A 13,777-nucleotide genomic window follows, 5' to 3' on the forward strand; every position below is an offset into this window, starting at 1 on the left:
AAGTGGACGGGCAGATGAGAGTGGGCGGCAAGTGGAACTTGCTCAAACACCTTCTGAAACCCACCGACACACGCGCCGCCCAGAGATCGGCAATCGAGATATTTGTTCACCGAGCTCTTACTCTTCGTAGCAAAGATTCTATCATGACTGATCTCGCCAGAATTCATCTGCCACTGGACACCACCTCGTCCACGCCGCCGCCCGGCTACGCCGGAAGAGATTCCGACGAGTTGGACGGAGACATAGCGGAATGGGAAGTAAGGTCTGTGCTTCACAAACTCAACAGGACCTCGGCTCCGGGTGCTGACCGCGTCACGAACCGCATGCTCAGGAACTTTGACGATGACTCAGTCACTTTCCTGACCGATATATTTAACAAACATTGGAAGAATGGCTCGTATCCACAAGAATGGAAACATGCCACCGTCATATTGATACGCAAACCCTGTAAGAAATGCACTACAGAAAATCTAAGACCAATTTCACTCACTTCGTGTGTCCGCAAAATTTTCGAACATGTCATAAACGATAGGGTCTCTAAGCACATAGAGTGCAACGAACTCTTCCCACCCAACATGGTGGCCTTTCGCCGACACTTATCAACACAAGATGCAATGCTTCTCATCAAATCGCAGGTCATCGATGCATCTACTAGAGATCCCAGAGTCATTTTGGCTCTGGATCTCAAAAAGGCGTTCGATACTATACTTCATGACCACAACCTCGAAGCAATCTCTGAGCTTGGTCTCGGTAGGCGTTTCTTTGAGTTCGTTAGGCAGTTCCTGTCAGACAGGACCGCTACCATCAGGTTAGGGGAGATAGAATCAGCCAAGTTCCATCTAGGCAACACGGGCACCCCGCAAGGGGCAGTGATTTCGCCCCTTCTATTTAACATCGGCATGAGGGCTCTCGCTAGAGAGCTCGATAACAACAGCGACATCGGCTCCGCCATCTATGTCGATGACATGACCATTTGGTCCCGGGGTGGCTCGGTGGGTCACACCGAGACTACGCTCCAAGAAGCCGAACATATGGTCGAGAAACACCTTTCTCGTATGAAACTCGTCCTCTCTGACAGCAAGTCCGAGCTCCTAGTCTGCCAACCCATCCGCATGGGGCGACGACCCCAAGGTTGGGTACCCACCGCGGAGATCGACATACACTTGTTCACAAAGAACGGCGCGGTAATTCCCCGCAAAGGCACCATACGCGTGCTAGGCATGCTCATCTCGGAGAACGGCAGGAATGCAGCTACGATACACAAGCTGAAGCAGCACACCGCTGCCACCGTTCGGCTTATTCAAAGGATCTCAGGTAGAAGAGGAGGCATCAAGGAGGACAACCTCCTCCGGCTCTTCCATGCCTTCCTTTTAAGTCATATCAATTACGTCGCCTCCATGCACGCCTGGAGCGCTGCCGAATAGGCTAAACTAGGAGTCCTTATTAGACAGACTATCAAAAAGGTTTTAGGGCTCCCTTCTAGAACGAGTACTACAAGACTCGAGGCTTTGGGCGTACACAATAAACTCGACGAAATAATGGAAGCACAGCGCACTGCTCAGTTTTCCAGGCGTTCGTACACTGCAGCGGGCAAAGTGATTCTAGCCAGAGTAGGCATCACCTCTCCCCTGACTAAGGAGAGAGCAGTTCCACTCCCAGACACCGTAAGGTCGGCGATCAGGGTTCACCCACTTCCCCGAAATATGCATCCGGTACATAATTATGCTAGAAGGAGAGCGCGGGCTAAAGCCTTCCTTTCTCAGTTAAACCGCAGAAGAGAAAACGCGCTCTTTGTCGATGCATCTCGCTCGGGACCGAATATCTTCGTGGCCGCCGTGGTAGACATCAGCGGCCGCACTGTGAGTGCCGCCTCGGTAAAGACCAGGTCCGTCGGAGTGGCTGAACAGGTCGCCATCTCTCTGGCACTAACTACTAAAGATCCATGCCCCATCTTTTCCGATTCCATGACGGCCGTCAGGTCGTTTGACGCCAATCAAATCTCCTTGGCTGCTCACAGCATTTTAACTAAATCTACAATATTCCCGCATGAGTTGACGTGGTTTCCCGCCCACATGGGCGCCTCCGTCGACCGCATCGCCAACCCCAACGAAGTGGCTCACGCTCGGGCGCGAGGACTCATTCTCCGACCCGGGCAAACGGGCCCCCCGCAGGCTGCGGGGCAGGGGGGTGGCGATGGCGCCGACGGAGACCCGTTGACCACCTTTCACGAGGTCACTTCACACTATAGGCTAGGCAGGAAATCCTTTCCAGATCCGCACAGAGAGCTAACTCGGAAGCAGGAGATCGCCCTCCGACTCCTCCAGACTAGATCGTTCCCGTCGCCGGCCACTATGGCCGTGTATACAGACATTTCGCCAAAGTGCTCAGCGTGCGATCAGCTAGCAACCTTTTCTCATTTAATGTGGCGGTGCCCCCGACGCTTGCGCGTTTGCACAAGAAAGCATCACGTCAACAAGACAGAATTCTTAAAATGCATCGCAAGTCCGGATCTTGCGAATCAACTGCGGGCGGTCCAGGGAGCCTGCGAAGCGATCGGGAACATTTGGGTCCCGACCCCTTCGCGAGCGATGCCCTCCGCGGGTTTTTAGGAACCCTCGTCCCAGGACACAATAAAGTTCCTCTGTCTGTCTGTCTGTCTGTCTGTCTGTCTGTCTGTCTGTCTGTCTGTCTGTCTGTCTGTCTGTCTGTCTATGCGATTCCCTCCCAGCATAGCTGATCATAGGAGCGATTTCGCTCCATTGACAGCATGGTTGGGGTATATGAGAATATTTTGAGCGGCGTAACCAAAGCCGGCGCACCATGAAAACCGGTGTCCCCTTTTTTGAATAAAGTAGGGGCGGCGCTGGCGTCGCATAATCTTGAACACGGCCGGGGACGCGACAAGCGCAAACGAAGGAAGACACGCGTATCCCCTCTTGTCCGGCCGCGCTGAGGAAAGTTGGCATGCTCCGAATCTCTTGCGGTCGCGTATGCGAGTTGCGCCGCGCATCAGTGACCTAAATGCCGTCTATTTGACCTGACGCGGTGCCGACAATTTTACCGAATGCAGTGGCGTAGCTAGGTGGGGGGGGCACACCGGACCCGTGCCCCCCCCCCCCCCCCCGGAAAATTTATTTTGCCATTGCATGACAATGACACTCGACCACTAGTGGCTGCCCGTCCTTCAGGTCAGATCAAGGTGGTGTCCCCCGCTCCTCCCCCCCCCCTCCAGAAAAAATTTTCTGCCTACGCCCCTGACAGAATGCCCCGTCATATCTCTCCAAGCAAACCCCGGCGCCGGGGCCTCGGACAAAATGGCGTTAGCTTGCGTCTGACGATCATAGTGAATGGAAAACACGTCGCATCTAGCAGGGCAATGCATGATCGCCCCACGAATGCTCAACATTCGCTACTGCGAACGAAGGCGGTGAAACGTAAAGTGAAACGGGGGCTGCGGTCGTCGGCTTTGCTTCTGAGCAAGCCGCCTCCGTTGAAGACCAGCGCAAATTTGCCGTTCCATTGACGTCGTGGGCAGCGCGTGAATTCCCTGAGCTTAATGCTGTATACGTTGCGTCCAAGTTGAAGCAGAGCAAAATGCAATTAACGACAGGTTACTCAGCGTTTTGTAGAACTACATTATTGTCGTGCTTCACCACAGCACGACAAGGTACAATCACTCTGCGCGTCGTAAAAAAAATTTAAAATATAAGCAATTGTTCTGCGTACGAATACAACCAATGAGCGAAGCTCCTTTATGGTCTTTCTGCGCCGGCGCCGCATCTATGTTGCAGGGAGCTTCGATGGCGACGGCGGGGTGCGGGCCTAAGGAACTTCGCTCTTAAAAAAAGCTCGAGTCTACTAGGAGCTCGCACGGCGCATATTAGTTGTAGCGGACACGTTAATGTAGTTCAGTTGCAATGGAGCATTCATTTCTACATTCTTTTATTGCGATAGCAATTATATGGACAGTCTCGGCTGGATTTTACCGTCGCCGTCGCCGCCGTCATGCGCCGTATATGTATAAGTATGTATATATATATAAAAGCCCCAAAGAAAAATAATTCCGAAAGATGTTTCCGAAGCGCGGAATCGAACCAGGGACCTCTTCCTCCGCAGCGAGTGGCGCCAGCCACTACGCCACGAAACGCAGATCCTCCACGTAGGTAACGGCGAGCGTTATATACACACCCTTTACCACTCGACGGACTCAGAGACGGCTGCGCTTATAAGCGTTTCTTCATTACCAGCGAGATGGCGTTAGGAGCGCGACAGGCGCATTTAAAAGTCGTCGGCGAGCTCGCTCGCTTCTTCTTATACTTGCGCAGGGAGAACCTTGCCCTTCCGCTGTCTGCTCGCGCGATTTTCTTGTGCTGAGGGGAAGAGGGATGTTTCACTCTTTCACCGTGATGTCCGCGCTCATGTTACGGAGCGTACGAAAGCCACTCGAGCTCAAGGGACGCCGCTAAACGAACAAACAGAAGATGAGCGCGAACTATCAAGTGTCACAGCTCGACACTTGAAGCACGCTAGTTTCCTTCGCTGCTTCGGCCGCCTTTGCAACAGGAGCGCTGTTCAAACTGAGAGTATCCATTGGCGAGCCTCACTTCATATAGCATTAATTTCTTGCTATCGCATTCATTGCTTCGGCCTTGCGGCGAAACTGTGACTTTTTTGTTCTATATCGCCGCCTCTGAAACGCACCGACAAGCAGCCGCATGCGATACAGGGGGACGCTTTCAAGAGTGGTCGACTGCAGCGCCACCGCTATTTTCTACACAAGATGGGCCGCTCCGCGGCAGCCGGTTGCGCCACTCAAAATACTCTAGTACACTCTACCAAACTGGAGATGCTATCCTGGACCTCCGCCATTTTCTGTCGAATTTGACGTTGGCGTGACGTGTGTACAATGATGACGCAAACACATGAAATGCTTGCGAAACGTGACGTGAAGTGGACATAAACTACAAAGAAACGCGCAATTAAGTAACATTTTGTTTCTGTAATTGCAAATGCAACAAAAAAAATAAAGGGAAACTGAAGAATTTAGTTTTAAAGTCGTGAAGCAGACGATATTGTCTGCAATTCAGCGCCTTTTTTTTTTGGAGATGAGTGACAAAGCCATAGCAACTGTTCTAGCCACTAAGCGTGTAATTAAGAAACATGCAATTAAGTACCAGTTTGTCTCTGTAAATATAAATTAAAAAATAACAAAATACAATGAAAGTGGACCAACGCGTAGCTTTTAAGGCCGTGAAGCAGATGATAAGCAGACGATTCCGTCTGCAACGAGCGCCATATTGAAGATGGACGACACCGAGGCGAGCCAGCCGAGCCAGCGCCGGCAGCGTTATGCCCCGCGGCAGAGCGCTGCACAATGGGCCGCTATGCCGGATTTTATAACTGAGCACCCCCAAATGGGGAGGGCTGCTACAGACATGCGGCCCGAGGTTCGGCGCGAGCTGTGGGAGGCCCCAGCAGCAGATCTCCGCAGGACTGGCGGCGGCTGTGGCAAGCCAAGGTGGCGGCAGCGCGAGCCCGAGGCGTGGAGGCGGCAGCGCAACACAGGTAAGCACCCGTTTCACACGGGTGGTCTTGACGCTTTAGCTATGCACATGCTTATTGCAGGCGGAGGGCCTTACAATTGGGAGGCGCATGTTTCCGAGGACGACGCCCGCATTATTGCGATTGTGGGCGGCGACTCGGTGCTGGGCTGCGGCGGCCCTTCCTTTCCGAGGCCCCCGGCGTTTAGGAACAAGGATTCTGCCAGCCATAATGGAGAGGTAATCTGAAGTAACGCACCAAGTAGCCCAAGAACGAGTTCTGCTATTTATAATGCCTCCAATGCTAAAAAAATATGTTCTTGAACTGCCGTGATCTCAAGATGGTGCTATATGATTTGCTGAGGATGCGTACTACTGTCACACATGAGGAAGCAAATGAAAGTCACGCTTCATGTAAATATGCAGAAGCACGTGCAATAAGAGTAACGTTACAGGACGCCATGTAGTGCCCGAATATTAAAAATATAGTCAGGGCTAATCTCGATCCGCAGAAGTGATGCAGCCCCGAAGATGGTGATAATGGAAGGCACTTCTACATCGCTTACAGCATTCAGATAAGATGTCGGAAACAGCATGCAAAGAGGTGTATTTTTTCTTGATGACCATGTTAAAAAACTGGCTGGCAAAGTATTAGAGACATCCTTTGTTGTTGTTGGAAGCAGTCAATGATGAGACATCAATGAAAATTATGGGACAGCTTTACAACTTTTTATTATCATAAGGGTGAACCAAAACATAAAGTGGTTGTTCAAGAGTTATGCGAAAAACAAGACGATTTCTGAAAAACACCTGGACAATAATTAAAGATTAGGGTTAGTCTCGCAGCACTTTCTGAAATATCACACGTTGCCGTTGCTCGTAAAATTTTATAGCCCGCAGAAGCAACTGGGACAGAAAAAGGTGACATGGAGTCGGTGCTGTGTCCGTGTCGCCCTTTTCTGAACTATTTCCTTTTGTGCGATATAAAAGTTTACATACAATACCAACGGGCCCGAGCTTATGCTCTTGCTCGTAAATGTGATTACTACATGAACAGGCCTTTCATACGAGACACGTGAGACTTGTGGCATTCCTTAAGCACTGCGCAGGTTAGAAGCTTGGCAATGCCCTTCGTGCACGCCATTCACTAATGATATGCCAAACTTCCATTACACAGACATTTTACCCAATCATGCAACACACACATAAATTTGTTGTTATTTACATTGTCTTCTGTCAGAGCGGGCCCGAAGAGTCGCCAGGAACACAGGAGGGCCCCCAGCCCACCTGCTCGACCATGACTACATGGGGGCAGCGCAACCAGGTTTGTGGTGTACGACAATAAACAGCACTCTCATAAGCACACAGAAAACCTTAGCTCATATGGCAGCACAAAAAGAGAGCAAATGATTAATGGTCGAAATATGTAACGTCTGTAAACAGCGCTAAAATACAGACAAGAGAAAACATTCACAGCATTCGTTTTTGTGTTCTCACTTCTCCGTGTGACTGTACCGCTGTTTAAAAACTATCCATATTCCATGCGGTGCTCAATTTCTCTGCATTTTATTTTTTTAATTATTGCAATGCAGTGGCGATGATAAATGAATGGAAACAATACATGTGCTGCATCTGTCCCCATTGGAATAAGCACTGTTGGATGATGATCTGACAGAAGATTCAAGAAGAGCACAAACACAATGAATACAGAAGAGCAGGACATGTGAACATTTGTCATCATATGGTGGCCGTGCAGCGACCAGCAGCAGCAAGCACTTAATACAGTTTATTTCCCCCTTACTGCATAATTCGTGAGCTTTGAATGACAGCAAATCACATCATTTATGTTGTCCTTGAGTTGAAGTCGTTCTCAAAGAAATTTCGCACCCTGCTATGCCTTATGTTCACTGGAGGGCTTCTGTCTGTTAACAATAATTAGGCAGGAGAAATGTGAATTACAATTACACATATCCAAATTTGTATGGATCTTTCAACTCAACAAACGGTGCAGTTAAACCAAGTTTTTCATGTAGCATTTGTGCTAATGCACTGTGTTCTTTGAAGTTCGTAAACATCACCGCCCTCAGTCAACACATGCTCTTCTACAAGCTTGTTTGCATTTGTACGTACAAGTCGGTAAACATTAAGTGAACAAATATCCTCATATATGAAACAACAAATGCAACAATACAATGTTGCAATAACATGTAAAAAAGTAACAGAGAATAGAGTACATTTGAATTATTAAGAAAAACATCACAAGCATTGAGGCACGAAACATGTTATTGCTATCAGGTGGCGACATTAATTTACTACAGAAATTTTAGTGATAGCACTAGTAAGAACAATCACACAACGCACCTAAAATGAGACAAGATGCTGAAGCGCATAAAAGACTACTCAATTTAAGCAATGTACCACAGCAGTGTTCAGGGGTAGTGTCGATTGCATTATCACTCACAGCCGAGATCCAGCCGTAGAGCAAGAAGCACTCCGGCTGATGTCATTGTTGCGCGCCTCTTCCGCTTTTTCATATAGATGTAACCAGCTGAAGAAAAAAAATTACGCTTACTCAATCAGCATGCCACCGTGCCACAACATCAAGGTTCTGTCAACTGAAAGCTGCATCAAAAACGAACAGCAATTACTTAGCAGCATAGTTTCAGGCATTTTTTCAGCTAACGAGAAAGCTAAAAGAAATTATGAGGGTGCCGAGTGGTATGTCCTTGTTGACGGTGCCCAGGTCGCCCACCATTAAACCAGGCCTTGCCTAAGACTAGCAAGAGGCGATATAAGTAAGACAACTTATAACATCCCGCAATAAGTATACTCTGATATGTTGAGATAAATGTGTCGGGTACTGAATTTCTTAATCAGAAGGCATCATGCGTTGTACGCAGCCATGCGCCCGACGCATCCACCACCACTGCACCCAGGCCGCCAAACGCCAGTGCGGCAGATGCATGCCGCCGCGGCCGAACTGGCGGCAGACCAGAGGTGTCTGCTGGCGCTTCAAGAGCAGCTGCTGCTGCATAATGCCCAGCAGTGGGAAGCCATCCGGCAGCATCTCTCTGCGGTAATAAATTAACTAGCTATTCCCTCGTTTAATGTACAAAAGGTCATGTTCTAATAGGAAATTCAAGCAGTCAATAGAACATGCTGAAAGATGTGCATTTTCATGCCCTAACCTGCCAAATAGTGCAGCTTCCAAGCCAATCTTAGCGTGAAACGCCGTCGCAGCAACCACCCCAATTTCGCCATGCCAGAAAGAGATATAATATCCAACCGCTCCGTGAAATTTCAGTGCCATTCAATGTATGTGAATGACCTTGTCTGTTCATCATATGCACAAAGCAAAACACTTTTCTATGTGAAACAAGGCGACTGATTTCATCATCATCTATCTCAGCCTGTTTTCGTCCACTGCAGGATAAATACTCCTCCCAGTGCTCTGCAGTTTTTAGGGCTTACAGAAAGGAAAGCTGTATCCACATTTCGTAGTGAATCTCGTCATTGTCAAAGAACACTGTTTGCTCTTTGGCCATAAAATAATGCATCCATCACTAACCCTACACCAAGGCACTTGACAAAGCTCTTGTCATCTTTACAGATTGAGTCTGCACAGCAGCGACAGGCGGACGCCCTAGCCGAGATTGCAAGGGTGCTGCGGGACGCATTTGGGGGCGTGCAGCAGCCGCGGCGGACTCAAGGCGATTCATAAGGCAAATGACAATTGAGCAGTTTTCATTTTCTCTTGGTGGGAATGTAAATAATGTACAGATGCATGCAGCGGGTGCCGCACACAAACACACAACAAAAGGGGAAAAAGTCAGCGACAGCTATTCTAGCAAACAGCGCGTGCAGTTATTACATGATGTGAAATGTCTCCTACTCGGTTTCCATTGTGAATAGTGCTGAAACTGATGATCTGCAGTGGCATGTAGGGTTGCATGCTCTGCTGCGAAATCATGAGGGCTGTTTCCAGAGTTACTATGGTCTCGAACTAGACCTACAATGAAGCGCTGCTGTAGCTGAGCACGCTTTGCGTAACTGACCGGTACAATAAGAATGCTGCCAATGAATGAACAGGCAGGATTGAATCCCGGCTGCAGCGGCCGCATTTTTGATTAAGGTGAAAGTGTTTGAGACCCGTGTACATAGATTTAGGTGCACGTTAAAAAACCCCCAGTGGTCAAAACATTTCCGCAGCCCTCCCCTATGGCATCCCTCAAAATCACGTCCTGGATTTAGGGCGTTAAACCCAAGCAATGAATATTACCCATCAATGGCCACAATGAACTGTTCGTCAGAATAAAAATCTGCAAGAACACAAGTGTATGTGATAGGTATATGATCAAACACAATTCAAGTGGCTACATTGCCATGAGAAAAAAAACACTGTGTCCCATTTCTGTGCCCATCTCACAGGAATGAAAACCCTATCACGTGCTGTCCCGGCCAGCTGTGAACCACTGCAGAAGGCGATCCCGCCTTTGCGTACCCGCCTGGTACATGCCAACTGCTGCCACATCGCCGTCATCATCGGCGTAAACGTCTGGATCTTCTCCTTCCTCAGTGCCAGGGATGTCATCTGGCTCAGGCAGTTGTTGCCGAACACAAAGGTTGTGAAGCACCGCGCAAGCTGCGATGATCTTCGACGTGAAGATGGGGCCATAGTACAGTGCTCTGTACCTCTGCAAGCACCGGAAGCGGGCCTTCAGGACACCAATGCACCGTTGCACGACACACCGCAGTGAGGAGTGGGCGCGATTGAACCGGGCAGCAGGGGATGTGCTCCAGGGATGGGGGTGAGCAGCCAAGGCTGCAGCGGGTATGCACTGTCACCTGCGCAGGACAGCATTCTAATTAACATAATATAAATAGAAACTTGAACAAGTAATATTACTTTCTCACTTGTACTAACAATTATTCGGGGGCACCGCGTAAATGAAATGATGTCCTTTCCTTTTCTTTTGCAGCTAAACATATTGAAAGAATTGTCTGCCTGGTTAGGTTAGGTAATTACATCTTTCGAAAGGCTCCAGCGAAAAGGTTTATTTTCAGACAATTTGGTGTCAACTCGATTCCTTCATCAGGGGGAATGACAACGAAGACGTTGAAGTAGAACCTTCAACTGCTTTCACAGACCGGGAGGGGCAAATGGCAGACGGCATGTCTTTGGTGGTGAGGGCGCTGCACTTTCCTTTGGTGGCATGGAACTGATGTGCGGGGGGGGGGGGGGGCACGAATGAGCAGCAAACACAAACGTTGATTTCCTTAGCTCAAGTCGAGCGTGCAATTTTATTGTTACATGGTGCCTGGTCGTGCATGCCTATTTATATTTATTTTTTTTTCATGTGATATCTTGCATGAGAATTCTGTATATTTTTGTAGATTCTGTATATAATTCTGTATATATGTATATAATTCTGTATATAACTGTGAATGAAATTTTTGTATATAATTTGCATTTTCATGACTGCACACACTTACGCCAGCTCAACGACATGTATTATTTTTCATTAACATAGCCTCAAAGTGTAGCATTTTGTTTCTATTTATTATTTCACTATTTTGTAATAAAGTATCATGCAGCATCTTCATGAAATTTTCTTTCACGCTTTACCGTCCTGTAGTGGTAACAGTGTATGCCATGGCCATAATGAGACAAGTTGGCATTATACACCTAGAGTGAGTTACGTTATTGTGTGCTGCCTTGGGTCTCGGTATTACAAGAGCTGTGCCACTTGTATTGTCAAATATGCACCTCATATCATTTTCTTTTAAGGGTACATTGCTGCTACAAAAAATAGTATGCAGGCAGTGTCCTGCCAGTACTGATATAGCGAGAAGAGAGACACTTAATAAGTTAAGAACCACACAGCCCGTGGTAGAATGGAAAGTGATAGACATAACTTTATGAGAAAGGAAGGCAGCAGACTGAATCAGACAACAAACAGAGGTTGGCGATCTTGGGTGAGTGGGAAGAAAAAGTGGACTTGGGTGAGTTTTTAATGCATTGGGCAGATAACCGCTCATCAGTGAGAGCGACAAAATGAACACCCAGAGATTAGAAACGCAGCCGAGGATAACGGAGGGTTACACTGGGCAATGAAATCAAGAAATTAGCAGGCGTAGATTGCAAAACAGCTTGTTCAGATACGATACCATTTCGAAACGCCTTCATCATGCAGTGGATATAAGATGTGCTGATGACGACAACGTCAGCCAAATCGGTATATCTGTGGATTGTTGGTTCTTAGTGTAGTTTCTGTGACTCATAACTTGTGCCACCTCGGTCCGCACTTAGTCATGTTCAAATCTATACTTTCCTATGAGTACGACCAAAACCCTTAGTACATTATTAGATGCGTGAAAAGTTACTCCAACTTGCTTTGAAGATATGAATCTTTCAATGCTTGGTACAAACCGTTGCCATTTTTGTAATTACCAGAACTTCTCAAGAATCAAAGCATGTTCCCAGCGCTGTTGTTGAGCATGAGGACAGCGCAAGCTTCTGCGCAACCATATTCAACAACACGACTCTAGGTTTCACTCGGTTTTTCATGAATCTGTCTTGTCACCATAACTTGTTTTAGTATTGCTTAACCAATGCCTCTCCTTAACACCTTTTGCTGTTACAGTGCAAGAAACAGCAACAAAATTACTAAAACAGCCATAACTGACGTATTTGCTGCACTTACGCACCACACAAGCACTATAACACTTGCATACCAAGCAGGAATTCACCACCCTGGCCACGGGTGCCACCGTTGAACTCCTGGCTCAACTCGTGGCACACAAAAGCGTCCTGCACAGAGCCTGGGTACGAGGGATCCAGGACAGTGATCCGCAGGGTTGCGTCACACACCTGCAAAGTTTTGTGTGTATTGGAAGCAGGCCGGCAACAGTCATACAGCCACTACATGCAGTGCAACCGCAACTTTGTGGCGCAACACCCTTATTTCTCTCATGGTCATTTCGAAGCGCAGCTTTGGCAGCTTTACGTTTTATTTCACATATAGCAGTTACTGCATCTCTGCATATCAATGTCTATGAAATTGTGGCGCAATCACTACATCTTATTTTCATTCCTGCATTACTTTTCTTCAACACAACAGAGTTACCACGATCAAATTTTAAGCTCAATGGACCTTTCTTTTATTGTGTCGTCACCCTTGGCGGAACTAAGTAGCGGCGTAAACTTCGTTTACCGCGACTACTGCGTTCTTTTCGATCACTGCAGTTCGAGCCGCGGAAGATGCCTTTAAAAATGGGACAATGACCAAAAGTTGGCTTTCACGTTCGACCTTTCTGCATTGCACAAACAGCATGCACAATAATGAAAAAGATGGAATTTGTCCTCACCACCATGACGTTTAGGGCATAAAAGCCCTTGCGACAAAAGTAAGCAGCCTTGTTGCCGTCGTCCCTTTCGTACGGTGCCCGAATGCAGACGAACGTGCCGTCGACTACCCCGATGCAGCCTTCAAACCTTGGGTCCATGTGGACGAAGCCTTCTTTCGCCGCGGCCAGTTCCTGCGCGCTGGCAGGGAAGGCGATCCACTCATCGCCGAGGCGCTCGACGATCGCTTCAACGACAGCGTGAATCGTGCGACTCACACTGGACTGGCTCGTCGCCACGTCCTCGTCGCTTGCGATCGCGCCCTGGTAACGGCCGGTGGCGAAGAAGCGAAGGGCGCAAAGCACTTGCTGCTCAACGGTCAAGGCGGTTCTCGTGCCCGTACGCCGCCTCTCCAGGTCCCGGCGAAGCTCTCCGCACAGCCATCGCACCATGTCCTTCGTCATGCGGTACCGTAGGCGAAATAATTCCTCGGGCATCGAGAAAGTATCGTGGTGCTCGCGGAATTCCCTTTCTGCCTGCAGCTGCAACCACTGCACGATGAACGCCAGCGCCATTTTTTTCTTCCAGCGTTCTCTTGCGGCGAGAACCACAACTTCGAACAAGTCAAATTCAGGAACAAGCATTCACTTTGACAAGCAAACTTTACATACACTACTTCGTGATATTATCAACCGAAACGTGTTAGCAAAGTAATTTACGGAACGACATCTATTCGTACGTATGGGAGGCGACACATCGAACGAGCAATTCAATTTACGACAATATGGCGGCCAATTTGGCGCACTTCATCGTTCTCACATTCTTAGCAGCAAATTTGGCAGGATGCAACGTCACGCAACGTCATATTGACGCTGCAAAGAGTGAGGTCCTG

The 13,777-nt window shown here is 48.2% G+C and overlaps 1 protein-coding gene across 1 annotated transcript; it reads right to left on the reverse strand.

Annotated features, from left to right (window-relative positions):
* Positions 1 to 10,257: 10,257 nt before the first annotated feature.
* LOC119398638 (putative nuclease HARBI1) lies at positions 10,258 to 13,460 on the reverse strand. The gene is made up of 3 exons (XM_037665469.1): positions 12,909 to 13,460; positions 12,276 to 12,411; positions 10,258 to 10,385 (listed from the first exon to the last, which is right to left on the reverse strand). The coding sequence occupies exons 1-3, from the start codon at positions 13,458 to 13,460 to the stop codon at positions 10,258 to 10,260; spliced, it is 816 nt and encodes a 271-aa protein (XP_037521397.1).
* Between the last annotated feature and the right edge of the window lie 317 nt (positions 13,461 to 13,777).

The sequence above is a fragment of the Rhipicephalus sanguineus genome, chromosome 7 (assembly GCF_013339695.2).
Source record: "Rhipicephalus sanguineus isolate Rsan-2018 chromosome 7, BIME_Rsan_1.4, whole genome shotgun sequence".
Lineage (NCBI taxonomy): Eukaryota > Metazoa > Arthropoda > Arachnida > Ixodida > Ixodidae > Rhipicephalus > Rhipicephalus sanguineus.

What these genes read in the sequence shown, in the direction of transcription:
- LOC119398638 (XM_037665469.1), bottom strand. Translation starts at nt 13,460, where the DNA reads ATGGCGCTGGCGTTCATCGTGCAGTGGTTGCAGCTGCAGGCAGAAAGG. An exon ending in ATGCCCTAAACGTCATGGTG is followed by an intron (nt 12,412 to 12,908) that starts GTGAGGACAAAT and finishes AAAACTTTGCAG; the next exon opens with GTGTGTGACGCAACCCTGCG. An exon ending in GGGTGGTGAATTCCTGCTTG is followed by an intron (nt 10,386 to 12,275) that starts GTATGCAAGTGT and finishes TGTCCTGCGCAG; the next exon opens with GTGACAGTGCATACCCGCTG.